This window comes from Lissotriton helveticus, chromosome 6 (genome assembly GCF_964261635.1).
Source record: "Lissotriton helveticus chromosome 6, aLisHel1.1, whole genome shotgun sequence".
NCBI lineage: Eukaryota > Metazoa > Chordata > Amphibia > Caudata > Salamandridae > Lissotriton > Lissotriton helveticus.
Genome location: NC_136067.1, coordinates 1,342,649,765 through 1,342,670,833, shown reverse-complemented (window position 1 = coordinate 1,342,670,833; position 21,069 = coordinate 1,342,649,765). Strand labels below are relative to the sequence as shown.

Below are 21,069 nucleotides of genomic sequence, written 5' to 3'. Positions count from 1 at the left end.
CTTGGACTGGCCAAGTTCCTCAGTAAACCAGCCGTTAGTCCCTCTGGGTCGATCCCTCACTTTCCGTAGAGGTGCCACCTCCTCGAGTGATGTCAAAATTTGCTGACAGAGGGCAGTGTAGCTCTTATCCACATTGTCCTCCATCCTAAAAGCTCCAGACAGCAACATAGGTCGGCTCGTCTCTTTTAACAGGCGGGTCCAAGATCGATTAAATTTAGTGCTCCCCGAGCTAATCGATTTTATTAAAGCCGGCTGGGCTATAGTGAAAAGGATCAGTGAATTTGTCGGTGCAACATTGATCTAAGATTTCTTTCACTATGACTAGTTCCCTCTCCGCAAATACCAAGTCCAGTATATGCCCCTTCGTGTGAGTCGATGACAGAACCAGTTGTTCAAGTTGAATATTATCACACGCTTGGCAGAGTTCTCTGTAGGCTAGATCTTGGGGGCCAGAGGGCCAAAGATTAAAATCGCCCAAAACCAGGAACTTGGAGTGGGAATTTGAAAGGTCATATATCAGATCAACCAGAGACTGAAGGGCCACTGTAGTTGACGAAGGTGGCCTAGAACATAAAAGGCCAGCCATCAGCGTGCCTCCTTGGGCGGTAATAGAGAAGCCCATGAGCTCGAATCCCTGTACTTCCTTTATCGCAAGCTGCAGGAGGGAGATTGAGTCTTTAAAAATACATCCGACTCCACCTCCTCTCCCGGAGCCATGAGGAATATGTCTTATAAGGTATCCTGGTGGGCACGCCCAACCGAGTTCTACCTCACAGTCTGCTGTGATCCAGGTTTCGGTCACGAACAGAATGTCCAGGTTGGAGGATTCTATTACCAGGGCGATTTCGGCATAATGTTTGACGAGGGAGCGGACATTCAAAAGTCCGCATGAGAGAGTCTGATGTTGTTCTCCCCCCGTATTGTCGGCAGATGATACCAGTAAGTCCGTCTGAGAGCCCAATAAGTAAGAGGTATCCGAAAGCGGCGCACCGAGCGCGTCCGGGAGGCGAACGGGCGCAAACGGGCTTACCTCTGGCGCACCTCCGGCGCGTCCGCTGCGCGCATCCGCTGCGCGCCTGTCGACACATGTCTATTTATATTATTACGCCGCCCGGGCTTCCGGCTACTCGAGCCTCTAGCCCCACCTAGTATGGCGCCTAAAGTGTCCCAAGCGTCACCCCCACCTAAGATGGCGGTCGGAGTTGCAGCACCAGGAACCCGGAGCCCCTCTATCTAAACCCCGCTAAATGCGGGTGAAAAACTATTATAGTGCAGGTGAGCCTCGCTATGTCCCCGGGTTGCAGGTCAGAAAGTTAAGCAAAAATTACAATAGTGCGATTAGCACCAGAACAAACGACGCAGTTAAAATCAAAGTGCCAAGGTTAACGAGTGCAGAATTTTAAAAACAACAGCAGTATCCGGCGATACGCGCAGTGGTAGAGGATCTGTAGCACCTACCAACGGAGCAGTTTAAATAGGCTCTCCAGTGCCCAGGCTTCCGGCTACTCGAGCCTCTAGCCCCACCTAGTATGGCGCCTAAAGTGTCCCAAGCGTCACCCCCACCTACGATGGCGGTCGGAGTTGCAGCACCAGGAACCCGGAGCCTCTCTATCTAAACCCCGCTAAATGCGGGTGAAAAACTATTATAGTGCAGGTGAGCCTCGCTATGTCCCCGGGTTGCAGGTCAGAAAGTTAAGCAAAAATTACAATAGCGCGATTAGCACCAGAACAAACGACGCAGTTAAAATCAAAGTGCCAAGGTTAACGAGTGCAGAATTTTAAAAATAACAGCAGTATCCGGCGATACGCGCAGTGGTCGTTGTAACAACTTGCGTTTTAATAGCAGCGTTGTAATAGCAGTGCAGGGTAATGCCCGCGTTGTTATGGATGTTTCCCTCAAGAAAGCATTGCAGGCCTGGTTGGTGGAACAAGGCTTTGCTTAACACCTGGCTGACCAGATTAATTACGGTGGACCTGCAAGTCTGGACCGCGCACCTCGTCAAATCACGATACTCCAGCGCCATGAAAACGTTGGGTGCACTTGCGCTTTATAAAAACTACTGACATTAACCCTATTACTTGATCTTGTCTGAGCGCCTATAAAGCTGTTAAAAACACATTGTACAAATTAAAAAAGTACACATGCAAAGGTTACAGTTAATTAAAAAAAATGCATGCAGGTAAATGAGATCAACATACACAGAATGCAAGCAAGTTTCCGGGCACCTCATTTCCAAGTGGGTTTCCAACATAGACGTCTACAATGATTTGCACATGATTTGCACGAGGCATTAAATGTAAGCTTGGGTCCCATCCACTAGTAGTATTTGTTTCCCGCACAGTCCTTTGATATGCAAGCCCACATGCTCTTCCCATACTTGGGAGACCCCCCCAACTTGAGATACAATTTGTCTGGCATAAGTAGTGAAAAAAAGTGTGGGAAAGAGCAAAATCTAGCCCCGATTTCTCAGGATGCGCGTGGGAAGGGATCTCGTACATGCAACCTATGTAGCCATTTTTTTTCAACGTGATAAAAAGACTGAAAATCCACAATTTAGTTAATCTTGCACATGAAGGCGGGACAAATAGACATACATTACCATTGTTCATGAATTACAAGAATCTATGGTTGGAGTTTACAACATGCATTTATACTTTGTGCATGAGTTGCAGAGGAATGAATATATGTTGATACTGAAAGAGTCGTAAGCTTCCGCCTATTGTATCTGGAGATTTTAACTGTTTACGGATATACTCAACGGCTGTATCTCCATTCCCTGCAAAATACGTTTATATCAAAGAGTCAAGGTGTGAACTCGCTTATGTTTTATCAAAATCTCCATCAATAGGTACTAAAGCGCCCTTTTTTTGTCACCAGTGCATGCTTAGCCACTCCATCACTGAAATACCCGCTGCTGCAGTCCTGCTCTATAGAGGCACTGGTTCACGGGCGCCATTGCTGGATTCAGCTCCTGTATTGATAGTTTGTGTTTTTACTACCACGCCAGAGCTCTGATCAGCATCCTTGATCAGTCGTCCATACTAAATGCTCATGTTTCGTCTAGACTGAGAGTATCAGCTATCTTAAATGGGCTTCTTCTGCAAAAAACTGACTTTATTGCCTGTATTAGCTTGTCTCCTGATGCCCAGATCCTCTGTTTGCCTAACAGTATGATGACATCTTTCCAGGTCTTTGGGCAGCTAGCAGTATCTGGGCATTGTTCTTAGATGTCACGAAGGAGACCACATTCAAAACATCATCGTAAGATGCCAATTGAGGTTGGCTGCAAACTTCAGGGGACGGCACTTTGAAATTGGTGGTCACGCTTACATTTTTCCAAGGCCCAGTGCAACCATAGATCTGGGGGCACATATTAGTCAACATGGAACCCACTGAGAACAGTGGTCCTTGACCCAAGATTAGAGTGACTCTGCATCACCTAACATTGAAAGCTCAGGTACCACAGGATGGAGAATGATAGCTCTAAATGGTCCCACATTCAGCACAACTAGGCTAGCATAGTAAAAGGTTCCACAGGGATGTTTTATTTATTACCAAATTGCAGGAATCTGTTTGGTATTTGAATCAAAAAAATTATAAATACATACCAATGAGCAGTTTCGTTTGGGTTCATTTTGCAACTTATGATGATCAGGCGCACTGCTGCGTTTTCTATCTGCAGATTTTTTGGCACTCCAGAATACAGGACATTGCCATGATGGATGCAAGGTTGAAATCCTAGTGTTACCCTCATGTCAGAAGTTACAGGTACCCGAGGAACTCAAAGGGAGTTCAAATGGCCTTTATAAGCCAGAATCACTTTGTCATGGGCCCAGGAACACACTACAATGTTATTACAGAAGTACAGGGAAGACGTCATCATAAATAAAGAAGGGGTGAGAGCTCACCTGGCAGAAGTACTTTCCCTGGATCTCCTCTACAGCGCTTAGTGGACAAGGTTGACTAGGTAATCGCCACTCTTGGGTATGCTCTTGAATAGACCTTGCCTTCTATACAAGATCCTACCAGATGGTGCACCTCACGTTGCTCAGGGAAGCTCTTCTTCTCTGGATAGATCAGAACTTGTTATGTTATACTTATTTGTAGAGTGCATGTACACCAGATTGGTTTCATGGCGCTACTCTAAGGGTGCTGGTCTGGGATGTTACTCGTATGCCTGTCCTAATAGCCATGTTTTTAGGAGTCTACAAAAACTCATGAGGTCTGTGCAGGATCTGATTTCTAGAGGCAGGGAGTGCCAGTATCTGGGGCCTAGTATGGCGAACCTTGTTCCACCAAAGCGATTCAGTTTGAAGGAAGGTATAGCCAGAAAGTGCAAATGGGCACCTTCATCTTCCAAGCAAGGTACAGAGCATGGTACAGAGCTGTAGGTGTTGTTCATGGGTTCTGTGCTTAGCTCTCACCTTGTGGGGAACAACAACAGAGGGTTTTTCCTAGCAGGTGCTCTGCTATAAGCTGGTGCTGCAGAGTTTCTTCTTCAAATCCAAGTAGAGGCAAGTACCTAATTGTTACTATGGTACATTGGAGAAGACTAGTGCCTTCCACATCAAACTTTCCAGAGAAATAGAGCACAGAACATTAGTGTTGGCATTTTGTCAGGCTTCCAACGGCAGAAGGTGGATGGAACAGCAGCTGGTTTGAGGATATACAGTTGGAGACCAAATCCAGAGGACCCAGCTACAAGCAGAACATGGTGAGCTCTGCACATGACATGGAACCGGTTTCTCTAGGACTGAAATTCTGGACAGATGATGGCCTTTATATTTTTTTCCAGCAGAGAAACCAGCCAAGAGTGTTACTATTACAGGGTCCTCAAGATTCTGGCCCAGACAACTGCATTGGCCTCCAGGATGTAAACAAACGACAGAGGGGAAACTTATACAGAGCAGCAAAGCACAGCTATTTGTTTGTCTTTAAAGAAAAGTGACTCATGGGAAAAGTCTTACCTCAGTAGAATCATTTGGGAGGCTTTCCAGTAGTTTATTTTTTTTTAGTTCGTGGAAATGACCAAAGGTGACGATTTGTCAAATGTGGGTAACATCTGTGTAAATGCATGAGACCTACAGAAGTAAGCTCTCGATTCTCTACATGCTCCACAGTTAAGAGAGGCAGAGCTCAGAAAATGCAACTCCAAAAAGGTGTTTATTTGTCATGTAGTATTACATTTAAGAGTTTTTATAGACTACTATTGTTTTGCCAATACTTGGTCGAAACATGTTCCCTATGCCTATTAGCAATGTCGAAGTACGAAATAAGTTGCTGAGGAAAAAAATCACAGTTTAACAACAATCTGATGTGAAAAATGCCAATGAAAGAATAAGAGAGAAGCTTGGAGTTTTGTTACTAGAGGACACTTTTGAGACTTAGTGAGTTATTTAATGATTTGGTTGAACAGGAAATTGCCAGTTCAGTCACCCATCTTGGCCACCCTGTCTTATTGAAAGATGGGGACAGGCAGCTAGGCAGGGTTTTTACCCTTGGCCCCTCAGTTCGCCCATCTGGTAGACACTCTTGACTGGACTGCCAGCACTCACTGTGCTGCTAGATCATTGTGATGGTTGCTCTGTCCTATTGGGGGAGTGATGAGGTTGAGGGGTACAAGATTTTAATGTGAGCTACAGTGATCCCAAGTATGGAAATCAATCAATGGCCCGACATACAGGGAGATAAAATCCCTGCTTGTCAGAAAACTTTACCATGAGGGGCGAAAACAATATAACACCTGTTCATCAAAGTCCTCTGCCTTCACTGCAACTGCTGCTGACCTGGTGAGCTAATGGCCCACCCAGCCAACTGTAAATGATCACCTTAGTCTTTTACATTGGCCTGCGACCTCCTTTGGTGAAAGAACTGTGGCTGCTTTGACAGAGCAAGATATTTTATGACAATTTTTCACTCATCTGGCATCGATGGAGTTAGGACCGCCGAAGAAGGTACCTCAAACTGTCTGCTATACTTGTGGTAGATGGTTTGAGGATTTCTATTTCTATTAGGGAACACATGAAAACCAAACAGTACACCTAACTCACAAAGAAGGACTGGCAACAGGGAAACCTTGGTGGTCCCGGACAGAAAAAGAAATGATGCTCCTTGCCTTGGGAGAAAACTCTCATGATGTCGGGTAATACATTTTCTGTCTTTGGAAGCTTGTTAGGTTTCGGCCTTCTTAGGCTGCGCTTGCGCAGTCTCGCCGGGCGAGAAATTATGTCTTAGAGTAGGGAGGTAAACGAGCCAGCTCTTCTCCATTGGCTGGCTTCCTAAACGGCGGCCAGCCATTGGAGAAGAGCTCTGCCTGTCACTCTAAGCCCTGTCCGTTTCGGATTGAGGGGGGTGTTTTTGCTGTCCTTTCTATCCGTGACATCATCTGTCACTCAACAAAAAACACGCCCCCCAGTCTGCAAAGGACGGGGATTACATCATCGGTGTGCAGGCTGTGGTTCGTTCCTGCCCCCAGGGATTGCGGCAGCATCATCGGCCTGCCGCGCTGGGATTGGCTCCCGCCTGTAGGGACTCCCACCACGTCATCGTGGGGCCACGCTGGGATTGGTCCCAGCCTCTGAGGACTCCCCCTCGCTCATCCACGAAGCGCAGCTGCTGCCCGAGGCCGGGGAGCGTCCTGAAAGAAAAGCCGACTGGGACTGAGACCGCCTGAAAGCCTCGCCTGCCCCGCAGATTCCAAGGTAACCGGCGCTGTTCATGCTTTTTGTTTTCATCCCCGGTTTATGTTATGGGGTATTGGCCTCGACCACTGCATATGTAGTTTTCTGCACCATTTTATCATGGCGCCCATTTTTGCCCACTTTGTTTCCCTTCTTGTTGTCCTCTGTTTATTTTGTTAGTTAATCTAAGAGGAGAAGCTCCTCTATAGTCCATCTTCTTATTTATCTGGTTTCAGCCCAGCGCTAAATATTTAAACTCTGTTCCCGACACAGTGCCTTGCATCTCGGCTGTGAGCGCGCAGTTACCCTGCCCGGATGGTTTTTTCCACCGCCTGATCCTCTGCTCAAAGTAACACCCCTCGTCGCAGCCGTGTTTTTTTTATCTTTAACGCCCTCGTAATCTCCTACTTTGGCACTATTGGTGTGCCGATTTGTATAATTGTCTGTGCACGCATATGCCTTTCGCACTGTACGGGTCTCCTACTATCATTCTCTTTTTGTATACCGTGGCAGCCCATATCCTTGTCACCATGCTGCCTTGGTGCCGCTGATGCCTTGTCTATTTCTGTTGTTCATACTGTTGGTCCTCACCCTTAAGCTATTGGCATTGTAAATGACAATGCCATTTATTTATATCTTTTAAAAACAAAAATAATGTCATGAGCAATACCAATAGCTCTAACTTTAACAAAGACGAGACCATTGCATTGTAAATGCTTGCTTTTAGAAAGCAAATGAGTCTGCTGAACGGATGCCTGAAACATGCTAGCCGCTCAGGAAAACCTTCTGTGCCTTTGAAGGAGCTGCAGTGGCAGCAGCTCCTCTGAAGGCACAAAGTCCACTGCTGGACAGGCAGAGCTCTCCAAATATGGTTGTTGGTAGGCCTGCGAGGGTAGCGGAGGTAATTACCTTTGTCACCTTGATGGACAGTAGGCTGCCTGACGTACACTAAATGAGGCCCATATGCTCTTCCACCAACTGATACAGTGCAATTGTTTTGCTATTTTCATATTCTTTCAAATCTCAAAAGGTTTTCTACAGGGTCAACATAATGTGCTGTGTATATTGCTAGAGAATATGTTTTGACCCACTCATAAAGCAGGGCTGGCAACAGACAGAATACCACTTCAGTAGGTTTACTTTCATCTTTGGATTAGAGTCTGACTTTTTGAGAATTTACATAGAATAGTTACGGTGCTCTAAGAACTCTATAGCAGTAGGTGACTACCAGGAGTACTGTTAGTGGGTAACATTTACTACTTCAGATTTTCCACTGGGTGGACAGGGCAGATGCCGCTTTCCAAGTGTTCCATTTTGGTGAGAAACTACCTGCAAAATGTTTTAAATGCCCACAAACATGAGGGTTTGAGCATGTTCAATACATTTCTCATGGCCACCCCCACCTTTGAGGTCCTCGTTCGCAGCTCTACCATAAAGTTATGGTGGTGACTATATGGCAGATTTTCTACCATAATAAGAGCAGTTTGGGCTTAGAACATTCACTACTCCTATCTGAGCAAAACATTTGCAAATGTGGCCCACTGTGCTTTAATTTTACATGTTTGAATGAGGTCTGGTGGGGTACAAACTGATTTGGGAAATCTATCTTTTGCTATTTACTCATTACATCTTAGAAATATAGAAAAGCAGTAGACCCTCTTTATAGCCCTTATCACTAGTCCTGCCTGATATCCACTTAAGACGAGGTGGCAACACACACAAAGGAAAATCCTAAAAAAACTGTCATTTTATTAGTAGATGAGTGAACACTCCTGGAGTAAAATGCTATTTCGCCAGAAGCATTGAACATTCTTGTGCCATTCGTGCACCCTGATGTATTAGCTTCTACTTCTTTCAGTGTATTGTGTTTTACTATGTCCCTATAGCCCGCCATAGCAGTCTACACCAGCCATGAAAGGCAGTACAAGGGCCTTTAATGACCGATATGGCCAGCTACAGCAGATAGTGAAGTTATTAGAACACTCCACTCCATGAGGGAAGATTGTTCTAATTTAAAAAAGCACCTTCCAGAGACCTCAAGAGGGTTGAAACCCCAACGCGGCTTGGAAGACTTTGTTTCACAGCTATTGCTGGGAATTTTCAACAGTTAACAGGGCCCTGGCTCTTAACTGCTGAACATTCACAGCAATATCTGTGATAGGAGGATGAAGATAGCCCCTAGTTCACCTTGGGGTCAGCTAAACTCCCTTTTCTTGTCCACACGAGCAAGGGAGACCCAGAAGCTGAACAAAATTCCCCCTACCTTCTTCTGAGGCTTCAGTCACACTATGGCTCATATTTTCAAGGAAGTGACGGAGCACGGCGTTAGCCTTCTTGGCTTAACGCCGTCCTCCGTCTCTAGCGAAACGCTGGGCTGCACCATATTTAATTTGAACCAATATGGTGCAGCCCTGTGTTTCCCCCTGCGCTGGCGCTAATTTTGTCTGCCTAGCGCCAACATAGGCACCCTTTCACCATAGTGCAAAGGTGCCTGCGTTGTGGGTAATGAATGTTTATGTACAGAAAGGTGTCCATTCCTGCACAAAAACACTCTTGATTGTTGATTAGTAACTTCTGAGAACACATAGAAGTTGTAACTTGTCATTTTTTAAAGGTTTGTTTATGTGCAGGAAGGGACACCTTGCTGTACATAAACAGTCATGCATGGTGTTTTGTCGTTTTTATGTGTGCTGCACAATGGCCACCCCTTTCACGCTAAGTATAGCGTGAAAGGGTGACTTATTTACATGGCGGCGTTCAGCCAATTTATGTGGCTTAACAATGGCTTGTAAATACGGCGAGGCCCGTATCGCCACTACAACGTCAAAAAAAGTGACGCTCTAGTGGCGATAGGGGCTTGTAAATATGCCCCTATGAGACATGAAATAAAGGAAGGGGGCGGCTCCAGTGTCCCAGCTGCACAGGCTTTGCCTTTCTCCTACCCAATCCATATATTTTGGAGAGGCAGGGGAAAAGGATAGGCAGAGGCTGTGTATTAAGACATTGTAGTGTTGAGAGCAGTGGGCCTATAACAGGTTTTGTAGGCCGCTGCTGCTCCATTGTCTTCAATAGAGATCGCTATAGTGTTCCAATTGTCATGAAAACGTGGCTCTTCTTCAAAACAGAATCATAGTAGGCTCAATTCCCTATATTTTATGTACACTAACTTAGATGAATAAACAACATCTTGGAGCACAATTTAGTAGATCCTATTTCTGAGACTCAAGATCTACTGACATTTATTCCTGCAGACGGAATTTAGTATTTACCATTTAATAATTCCTCACAGTACTAACTTAGGGAAACTGGGTGGTGCATGGATGTTCCTGATGTTGCCAGGGAAGGGAAGGGGCAAGGATATCCACTAGAAAGACAATGAGCACCCACAAAGCTGTGACTTTATTGTTACAATCATTTCCAACTGTTCATCCACCCTCTGTGCAGTGAAAGCTAAACTTGCTCCAAATTAAAGGCTGAGTAAGTGTGGGATAGAATGGAAATGTTTATCAACCTCGACAACTCAGTTGTGCGGCAAAGGGCTTCTTCTTAGACAAATTACTTTCTCTCTGGAGACATTTAAAAACACATTGCTAAGCATAATAATGCGCATCCCTACTCACTTGTGTGGATTGTCCCCCTGTCTCACAGTCCCCAGGAACGAGTGTTGAAGAAGACAATGAATGGGAATCTATCATTTGCATCTATCCATTGTCCAGAGGCTGTTTGTTCATTCCCTAAAAGTCACATTTCTAATCTAATTACAAGAGGAGCTCTAACAGCAGTTGATTACCACGGTTTTTTGTGATCCCAGTGTATTTCGCAAGCAAATCATTCTGGCAACACAGTGCCTCATTCACTTAGGTATTTGCACATGCACATTTGGCCTACACATGAAAACCAGACTTATTGTTGAGTGCAGAATAACTTTTGTAATTCACAGAAGTATGTTTCACTTTCTCAAAAAAATTAACTCATAATCAGGTTTCCGTGTGAGTAAATGTCCTCCAGTGGAAGGTTTCTGGTTGTTGCAAGTCAGAACAAGAAGTGGAAGCTTATGATAATGCACAATCATACATGTCGGTGGTAATACACAAACCATTTTCCAGACAGGTTCCCACTCTGGGAATTGCTAAAGATGTACTCTTATCAAGGGCAAGAGCACAGCCCTTTTGAGGTTAATCTATTCTCTCACATTTGGAAATATGCAAGTGTATACTTTTATAGTAATTGAAATCGTTTGTTTTAATAATAATTCAGGGAAACCTGCATCATGTCAGATTAGAATCCTTCAAGTACAGTTATCTGAATTTGAATACATGCGGCCAAGTAGGCACATGTAAATAATGTGGACAGATTTTGTGTAGCATGCCTTCACCCCCACTGTCACTGAAACTTCTATGCACCCTCAGATAGAAGGTGCTTGAACTTATTTAACTATCTGAGCTGGTAACCACTGAAGGGCACAGGACAATATTAGAATAGACTCACATCATAAATTGCATATCCAATTGTTTGCATATCAGCTCCAACTTTCTTCAGCTTGCGTCGGTTCTTCTGTAACAAAGCTGCTATAAATGTGCAATCCTTCTGCCCATCATCTTTCTCTTTCAAATGCAGTTTGATCTGCGGATTTGTCCAAAAGGTTTCTGCAATTTTTAAGAAAAACATTCTTGTTAGTGTGTGCACCAGAGAACATATATTGAAGGCCTATTTCACTGTTTCTTAAGGACTTTTCCCCAGGCATCCTAAATGCCTCTTTCACCTTCAAGGACTTTGAAACAGACACACAATAAAGGCAGTCCTTCTGAAAGTCAACCTGCAGGGACAAGTCAAAAGGTAAATGAGGATGATTTAGATTGCCGCGGTGGAAGAAAAGAAGCACAAGAGGCAGTCTTTTCTGAGATAGATGTCTGAGCTTTAAGAAATTCTAATATGTTGTCCATGCTCTGGCCAGCCGTTTAAGGGTGGATTCCTTTGGACCAACCCCACATGTTCACCCTGCTCACTTATAGGTTTTATTATAATGCATGCTTAGAGTGCGGGACCATTTTTTTTTTTTTTTTTGCAGAGTTTTATATAGCGCGAACTAGACCCGAACCGAATCAGGTATCAGAGCGCTTTACATAGCACCAGTTACGTTACATGAGGACACACTTTAATTTTTTTAGGCACGGGGAGATTAAGTGATTTGCCCAGAATCACAGGAGGTTTTTGGCGTCGTTACCGAGACTCGAACCCAGATCCCCAGGTCCGAGGTCGAGCGCCTTAGCCAACCCCTCTCCCCAAGGAGATTTTGACAATATATTGTTCATGTTGTGGCCAGCCAATCAGGATTAACCAATCCCCTTTAAAATCACAAATCAGAGCATATTTAGACACCAACGATCCAAATATTACTATCTTTTCTGGTGGTTAAACTGTTCATGCCCACCGAGAACCTTTTGAAATGGTAATTTCTCAAAAACTACTGTACGAATTTACACCAAATAACAAAGAACTCACTTTTTTTTGCTATTTTTTTAATTATTCTGTTCAGCTGTTATTTTCTGAATCAGAGAGCAAACTTTCCTATAGGAATTAAATAGGGGAAAACAATGTTTTAGGATCCCCCTTTTTCTTGAACCTCATTTGGTAGATCAGCTCAAAATACTCTGTGATGGAACATAAGTGAAGGACATTTTTTAGGGAAAGTTTTGTGCAGATTTCTTCAACAGAAAACAAAAAATGCCTTTTTTATGGAAAGCCTGAAATCCAGATCTCAAAGGATACACTGAGTCACAAGAAAATGAAATATCCATGAAGAAAGACTATTTATTCAGGTGAATATCAGCAAGTGCCAGTTTACAAAAGCACATTTACAAATCTATGCAAATATAACATCTATTCCATGGGGTTGCAGATTAAGTCTACGCCACAATTTGAACTAACTTTGTATGGTGTGCTACGTGGACTATTTTACTGCATAACTCATCAATGGCACTACTTTAAGCATCTGTTAAATTAAGCATTCAAACAATGAATATGCTTAAAATCAAACTACAAAAATAACTGGAAGTTTATTAAATAAGACAAAAGTGACTCTGAAATGGCACACATACTACAGAGGATTGCAGAAGTAAAAAGATGACAGTCACAAATGCTTTTAAAATTAAACCTGATAAAAACAAAAAGAGACATGCTAAGATTTCATTTTAATCCTCTTCCACCTTACCGATTCATAAATCATTCTATTTGTGAAGATTCGCTTGTCAGTGTAAGTCTTGTGAGTAAACAGCATAACAAGAACAGAAGGGTGATAGGACAAAAAGACTGCATAGAATCAGCCAGCAGCAACCCTTCCAGACCTAAGACACATATTGACTTAACTAGAGGGCATTCATCACCAGGGTAAATGCAACTTTTGAGAAAAGGACTCTATTTCTGTTTTGTACTAAGGCCATAATACTGCCATCATGATCAGACCCCTAAACACATTTGAGAGAAGATGTAGACATACAGAATACTTGATCAATAATACTGATTTTGATCTGCCAATGTACCTTCCAGAAACATTTAAGACGTTTTGTCATCCCAAATCATGGACTCCTCAATGCAGTTGAAATTATGTTCATGCTATATACATTTCATCCATCAACCAACTCATCAGATAATTAGCACCTAAAATGATTTTGATAACATTACCAGAGGAGAAAGAATAGTTCTCCATCACCTACAACAGAGAATAGATGTCATTATAAAACCAGCAGACAAAGGTGGTGTAGTGGTTGCCACAAAAGTAAGTGATTATATTAAGGGGCACAACTCATGGATACCAACACTTACAAACCTTAATGAAGGAACTGTGAAAAAGCCATCAATTAAAGTGCTTACCAACGTTGTAAGAGTTATCCTTAAAACCAACAATTGTATTTCCAATTGAAAACACTATCTGCAGATACAAGAGACATTCATGGACAAATGGATGGCTCTATCATATACGAAAAACTTCCTGGGCAAACTAAAGGACCATATACTTGCTTCTTCTAGCATCAGACCCCTGGTATGGCTAAGATACATTGATGACATATTTATAGTATCAAAATGCAGGAAGTAGAAAATTGGGAGAATTTACAGTTTATATCAACTGTATCCATTGTACCATCAACCATAGAAATTCTGAAGCTATAGTTAGGGAATAAAATTAAAAAAAAACCTTAGTAATTCACTGAATAAACAAAGTTACAGGGACGTTGTAGTTAGGCTAAGATTTCACTCATACAAAACCATTGAAATTCAACAGCTATAGTTCCATTAGTAGCAATACTGAAGCTCCAGCAGCAATACTAAACAGAAACATCATCTTTTGCTGTATGTACTACTCAATGTTCAGGAAACGGAAAATTGTTATTGATCTGTACCACGAGTTGCTCAGTGTATATAATAAAGATAAACAATGGCCCAGAACCTATTTCTTTCTAGTCTGATTAAATCAGTATATGTTCATGCAATGAAAATGTTCCTGGGCGGTCCTACAGAATCCGCTCCAACCTATATATAGACTCAGTTACTTCCCTCAAACAAGAAATATCACTACAACAACAGTGTATCAAATCAGAGTACAATATGTAATTCATTGTCTCTATTCAAATGGTTGGTGATCTACAAAAATATTTTTAGAGTAAAAGGTTGCCCAAAAGAGCGTGCACAAAAGAAGTGATCAAAAGTGTGTACGGTGAGTAAAGAAAGAAGGAAAGTTCAGGATAATGGATAGAGCAAAATTATATTCACATTTAAATAAAAAAATCACGGTCTTACAATTTTCCGTGTCGAAAACCTGGCCCACAAAGTAATACTTAATAACAGCTGATGTCAATATAAGCTAAACACAGACAACCATGTCAAATGTGTGCACATTTTAATATATTGCAAAAGTGGATCCTAGGTGGGAAAGATATCGTCGACGTTTCGACTCGACTTCTGGTCATCCGGTGAGTTAGACCTGGACCGTGTGAGTCTTCCTCAGGACAAATGGTGGGACAACCAAGGGTTAAAGATGACCCCAAGAGTATATGGCCAAACACAGTGTATCTTTGAATCAGCCGAGTGGAGTTAACTCCTTTTTAAAGGGGTGATTCAATCATCCATCAAAGTATCATCCAGAGTCCTATATTGAAAGTGCTTCCAAACAACGTCAAGGACTCAACTTCATTCCCTGTGCCACTGGATCAGGGAACTGAGAATCGATAAAGCAATTCCGAAAAGGCTCCTGTCGCACACCGATCAGGAAGCTTGCTACCAAAGCTGCTGTATTCCACACTACCCAGTTCGCTGAGGTTTCCGAAAGTATCCGCGTTTCATAAGGTGTCAGTGTATATAAACTGGAGTTCATGTCACCCACTCCACACTAAACTTAGCTCCATCTACAGCCAAGCAATCAGAAGTGAAGCATCTGCAGCAATGAGGACATATGTAAATAAACAGCTTTCCAGATTATTCAAATGTGAAGCTATCCTCTGTATATCCGACCTGTAGCAGCATTTTAACTTTGAGGACCATTTGCTGACAGATTTGAAGATTTTCCTTCTCAAGCATGTCTTACAGGAAGAAGTACTAGACGCCATAGAAAACCTCTGGATATAGAATTTAAATCATTTGCATTCAGATGGACTGAACATCACAGACAATGCAACCTGATTACTGCATGTCTCTAGAGATCTCAGGACGGCCTTTATTCCACAATCCATGTTTTTTTTCACTGCAGAGGACCATTCCCACGAAGTGTAAAATGTTGACAGCAACTTTCTACTCAGGTTGTGGCCAGCCAATCACAGTTGTGTTGTTGGTGTGTAAATTTGTGAACAATTTGCGGAGGATCAGCGCCTCTAGATATCCAAATGTGGATATCTTTTAATATCTCCAAAACTACTGCTGACAAATCTTCCCGAAATTTTCAAAACTAGTGGCCCGCTCCGGTTAGCTCCTGTCTTGAAAGTTTCAGCGTGATTCCAAAAGCGGGGGCTGAGAATAAAGGGGGGTCCCAAAACGTGTTTTCCCCATGTAATTCTCCATAGGAAATTTTAGACCCAGCTACAGCCTGAACTTCTGAATGAAATTACACCAAATTTGGCAAAAACGTAGGTCTTGTTTCAGAAAGAGCCCTTTTTGATAAATGTTGTAAATCTGTTCTGTAGTTCCTGAGAAATTTGAAAACCTCCAGCAGCCACAGGGACCGAAACCCCTGGGGCTTGTTTAATTTGTAGGGGGCCTCCAAGGCCCCCCCAAGCCCCGGGGACTGCCACCCTCGGGGCTTTTCTGAAATATTCACGGGGCGCACAGCCCCCCCCCGCAGCCCCGGGAACCACCACCCCCTGGGGCTTCTATTTTTAAAAATGATTAAACCTGGGTGACTGTCTCAGGCAATCGTCTGGAAAGTCTAACTTCCATTAGAACTTGGACCTTGCATCATAGCAACAAACTATTGACTGTATTTAAACATATGAAAATACCACAAGCAACAGCAATACAATAAATACAACCATTATAAAGACAATAGAACACATAACTTCCCTTAATACAACAAAAAGACGAACGCTCTAAACATAATCCCTCATCCTCACAGGAGGATTTCCAATCCTACTGCCCACTTTAAGTGTGAAAGCCACAGATTCTGTGTCAGTGGGTTTATTGACACTACCTCTTGAACTCTCATTACGCAGGTTACTACTTTGACACTCACTTCTAGCAAAATCATCCTGCTTGTACATTCTGACCGTATCCTAGTTCTCATCAGCAAAGCTCTTATGGTCCTCTTCCGTCACTCCAGTTGGGCACTTGACAACTCTCCTTCCATTCTAGACTCTGCCATCCTGGGTCACTAAACTGTTCATATTAACTTTCACCACTCTCAGTGCACAACCACATTTTGAAGCACCATTTACCTTGAAACTATGTTTGAGTATCCTCACTCAATCACCCACCGCAAAGGTAGGCACTTTCACCTTCCACCTGGCATCATACTCTACTATCACTTTCTCCTGTTTGTGTTTTACCCTTAACGAGGCACTCTGTACATCATTAGCATTAGTTTCAGGCATTTTCCATTTTATCTACTAAGGGCATAACTTAAACATATGATCCATTCCCTTCAATAACCGGAAAGGACTCGTTTCCGTAACAGAATGAGGGGTAATCCATACTCTCTCACTCAACACATTTTTCCACTCCCATCCAGATTTCCTGGCCCATGCTACGCCATCCTTAAGTACACAGTTGAACTTCTCAACCTGGCCATTACACTGTGGTTCATATAGAGCAGTAATCGCATGTTTAATGCCACACTTCCTCAGGAACTCCTCCATCTCACATGACTTCAACTGGAACCCATTGTACGTCACCAAAACCTCAGGACTGCCTTCGCGGGTAAAAACTTCCTTAAAGAGTTTTATAACAACTTGTGAAGTAGCCTGAGAGACAAATTTGACTTCTGGTCATTTGGAGTGGTAATCAATGAGGTATTCAGACAGAATATTGAGTCAGAAATATCGCGATACAAAAATATCGACATCAAAAATATTGATGTCAAGAATATCGAATTTTAGGTGAGTAATATTGATTTTTAAAATATAGAAGTCATTAATATTGTTAGCAAAAATATAGTTGGTTAAAATATTGTTATTTAATTGTAGTTATGTATTTTAGCATATATCAAATGTTTATGATGTAATTATTTGTTTAATTATTGTTTATGTTTCTCACTATATTAATATTTTTAGTAGGTATGACATTTAATTTAATTACATTTTGTGGTTTCTAGGTCCGTAGCGGGTTGTGGGTTTATAGGGGTATAGAATGGAAAGCAATTTAAGAATAATAAATTAATGAATATTATGCTTTTTAATATTATTTATTCAATTGATATTTATTTATGCTAATTGCGCTCTAAATTTGTTACATGTAAAGGTTTTGCGCAGGTTGTTGGTTTTATAGGAGTGAAGGGTGGGAAGTAATTTATTTTTAATTAATTAATAATTAGTCATTAATTAATAAGAACTAATTGATAAATAATTATAGTAATTTTTCTATAACATTTTTATAGGAGCGGGTTGTGGGGTTTATAGAGGTAAAAGGTGGAGAGTAAATTAATTGTATTAATTAATAATTACTTGTAAAAACTATTAATTATTTGATTGTAGGATAATTATTTTAATTGTGTTACTAATTTTTTTAAGTTTAATTTTAGGTGGAGGGTTTGAGGTTTATCGGAGGGAAAGGTGGGAAGTTTAATTAATCTTAATGAATTTCTTCTTAGTTTTTAATAAATAATATTTGTTTAATTGATAACTAATTACGTAAGTTGTGCAATTAATTTATTTATTTTTACTTTAGATGTGGGTTGTGGGTTTTGTAGGGGTAGGAAGTAAGTGCATTTTAAGTAAATAATAATTATTTGTCAATTAATGATTAATTTGATAACTTATTATATTAATTGTGTAAATACATTTCTGTCCATTTGATGTGTGCTGTGTGTTTTGTGGGGGTATGCGCTGGAAAATACATTATTAAAATGCATTAATATTAATATTTAATGAATGATCATTTGCTTGTTGATAAATATTTATATTAATAGTGTATTTGATTTCTTGTTTTAGTTACGCTTTAGGTGCAGGTTGTGAGGTTTCTGTGGTTATAGGGCGGGAAGTAACTAAATTAAATTTATAGAATACATTGTTTTTGTTAATAAACACTTTCTAAATACAAATGTTTATTTGTATGAAAAATATTTTTGTGTTTTACTTATAATAATATTTGTGATATGTCTTTAATATTGCAATATGTTTTTATTTTTTAACATTTTTATATTAAATACATTTGTGTTTTTATTCTACATATTTTATTTTAATTTATTTTGTTTAAAAAAAATATTGTTACAGATATTTTATTTGTTATTAATGTTGCGCTGACTGGTTTGGGAATAGTAATTTTGACCCCTCTGCAATCCAACATGTTTCCCTAATGTTGAACTGACTGGAGTGGGAATAGTAAATTTTGCCCCTCTGCAATCACTTTCCCTACTGTTGCATTGACTGGAGTGGAAATAGTCAATTTTTAGCCCACTGCAATCCAACACTTTCCTTACTGTTGCACTGACTGGAGTGGGACTAGTACATTTTATCCCTCCGTAATCTAACACTTTCCCTACTATTGTATTGAGTGTAGTGGAACTTGTAAATTTGACACCTCCTGAGTATGACACTTTGGGGCTGATTACGATGTTGGGCTGACTTGCTTCTGTCCGACACCATCTCGGTGTGATAACTGACCGACAGTAAGTTGGCGGTTCCGCACCCCCATTATAATGCAAACACACATGGTGCGGTTGTAAACCTCCATTTCTCTACGGAAGCTCGTGCTGCGGTCGGAAACTGACTGCAGCACAAACTCACATAGGGAAATGGAAGTTTTTGTGAATCCCTGCACGGCGTGGCAGGAAATGATGGTTGCATTTATTTTATTGCTGTTGGTTGTGGTGTTTGTATAGGTTTAAATGCTATTAATAGTCTGTTCCAACCTCTAAAGGAAGTTAGACTTTCCAGAAGATTTGCCAGAGACAACCACTGGTACTGTGCTGTGACAAAGTACAACTGGCTGAACTGGATCATTACAAATTTGGCAAAAATTGAAGACCCTTCTGCTACCTTAACATTTCAGCACAGAAGTGATTTGTTCTCCAGAAGAACTTACACTGGATTTACATTTTCGGTCTGTTTCTTGCGAATTCTAGATATTATACAGATACACCTGCTTCAAGGAAACACCTGCTCCAAGGGTATTTTCTTCAAATTTGTTTTTCCTTTTTTTTCTTGCCAACTGCCTTACTGCGCGAGCTGTGCAGCATGCCCGTCATGCGTATTGTTGTTATTCTTACCGTGTGTACTGTTTCCTAGGAAACTGCCTGCCGCCCATGCAACCACTGACCAGTGTGATGTCATTGACCTTTCTATCGCTACGTGGCATTGCAGGAATCAGTGATGTTCCACAAGCTTGCATTGATTTGAGACACAGCGCTCACAGGACTTTTTTTGGTGCATTGCGCAACACTACATATTATATCCATCCAGGATATTAGCGGTCTTGTGACACAACACAGGGCATTTACGCCAGATAACTCAAGTAAGCAACTATTTAAACTCTTGATACACGGATATTTTTTTATAAGTGCTTTGCAGTAAGATATATTTTTTCCAGGCTTGGGAAAGGAAAACTGGGAAAAGAAAACAATGGGGTTCATTAGGATGGCGGATGGACTGGAGTCCATGGGGGTCGCATCTTGCCATTTAACATTGCTGCGGGTGCTGCTGACTGCAGCACCCGCCGCAATGCCAAAAAGGCAGGATGTGCATTTCACTGCACTACGTCCCAGGAACAACACGGTGCCTGCCACTTAGTGCTGTGAAATGTCGCACTCACACCTGCCCCAACACAAGGGGGGGCTGCAACAGGCCCCCGTAATAAATCCCTGCCAGCCTTTCCATGGCGGCGATGCTGGCTGTAGCCAGCATCCTAATTTGGTGGACGGTGCCTGCTAGGCACCACCACCATTTTAGACTATCTGGACCATCTGCCAGGCAATCTGTATGATTGCTTGTGGCGGTCCCGTGGCGGACGGTCTTTGCAAACGCCACGGTTGATGTGTGGATCAGCCCGTCATCCTAATATGGCGGGTGGGAAATCCATGTTTGATGGTAGACGGATCGCCACCGCACATGTGGGGGTGGCGGCCCTTCCGCCATCCTAATGGGCCCCTATATTTGGAGAATACTTGCTTTTACAACATTTTACAATGCAGTTTGATCCTCCCTTGAAGTTTCTCCTAACCAAAGGAATTTTTGACTTATCTTTAGGCTATTGATGGTGAAAGATAGTCAGCTGAGAGGATGAAAAATATTTTTCTACATTGTTTGGAATCAGAAGGTTAGGTTGTGTTTAGAACACTACCATAAGCTCATGGTAGTGGTGACAGGAATGTTTTTGAAGAAGCCATAGCAAGGCTAGAGACCAGGTTCAAACCTACTTCCAGTGTTGCTCTAACTAGGTTTAAGTTTTATACCAGGGCTTAGGAAGATGGTGAAACGTTTGGTGATTTCCTTACTGGGTTGCAAGCTCTTTCCATTAACTGTAATTTTTGACTCATAACAGATGAAATGATCAGGAATCAAATCATAGAACACGTCCGGTGTAAAATGGTGTAAGAGCAGTTGCAGATTATGAGTGATCCGAATTTACGGGATCTCATCAGCACTGCCAAAGAAATAGAACAGTTAGAGAAGTTGATGAAATCTTAAAGTGTTAGTGGAGGATGTGTGCAGTGTGAAGTCTGCAAATCCAAATGGTGAGCAGAGTGTGTACAAA

The 21,069-nt window shown here is 41.9% G+C and overlaps 1 protein-coding gene across 1 annotated transcript in view; it reads right to left on the bottom strand.

Moving 5' to 3' along the window:
- The window catches only part of CAPN9 (calpain 9), a 281,553-nt gene that overhangs the window by 80,849 nt on the left and 179,635 nt on the right, over positions 1-21,069 (bottom strand). The window contains exon 10 of the mRNA XM_078649072.1: positions 11,170-11,327. Within this exon, the coding sequence (XP_078505198.1) occupies positions 11,170-11,327 (158 nt within the window). The remainder of the gene's footprint in view (positions 1-11,169; positions 11,328-21,069) is intronic.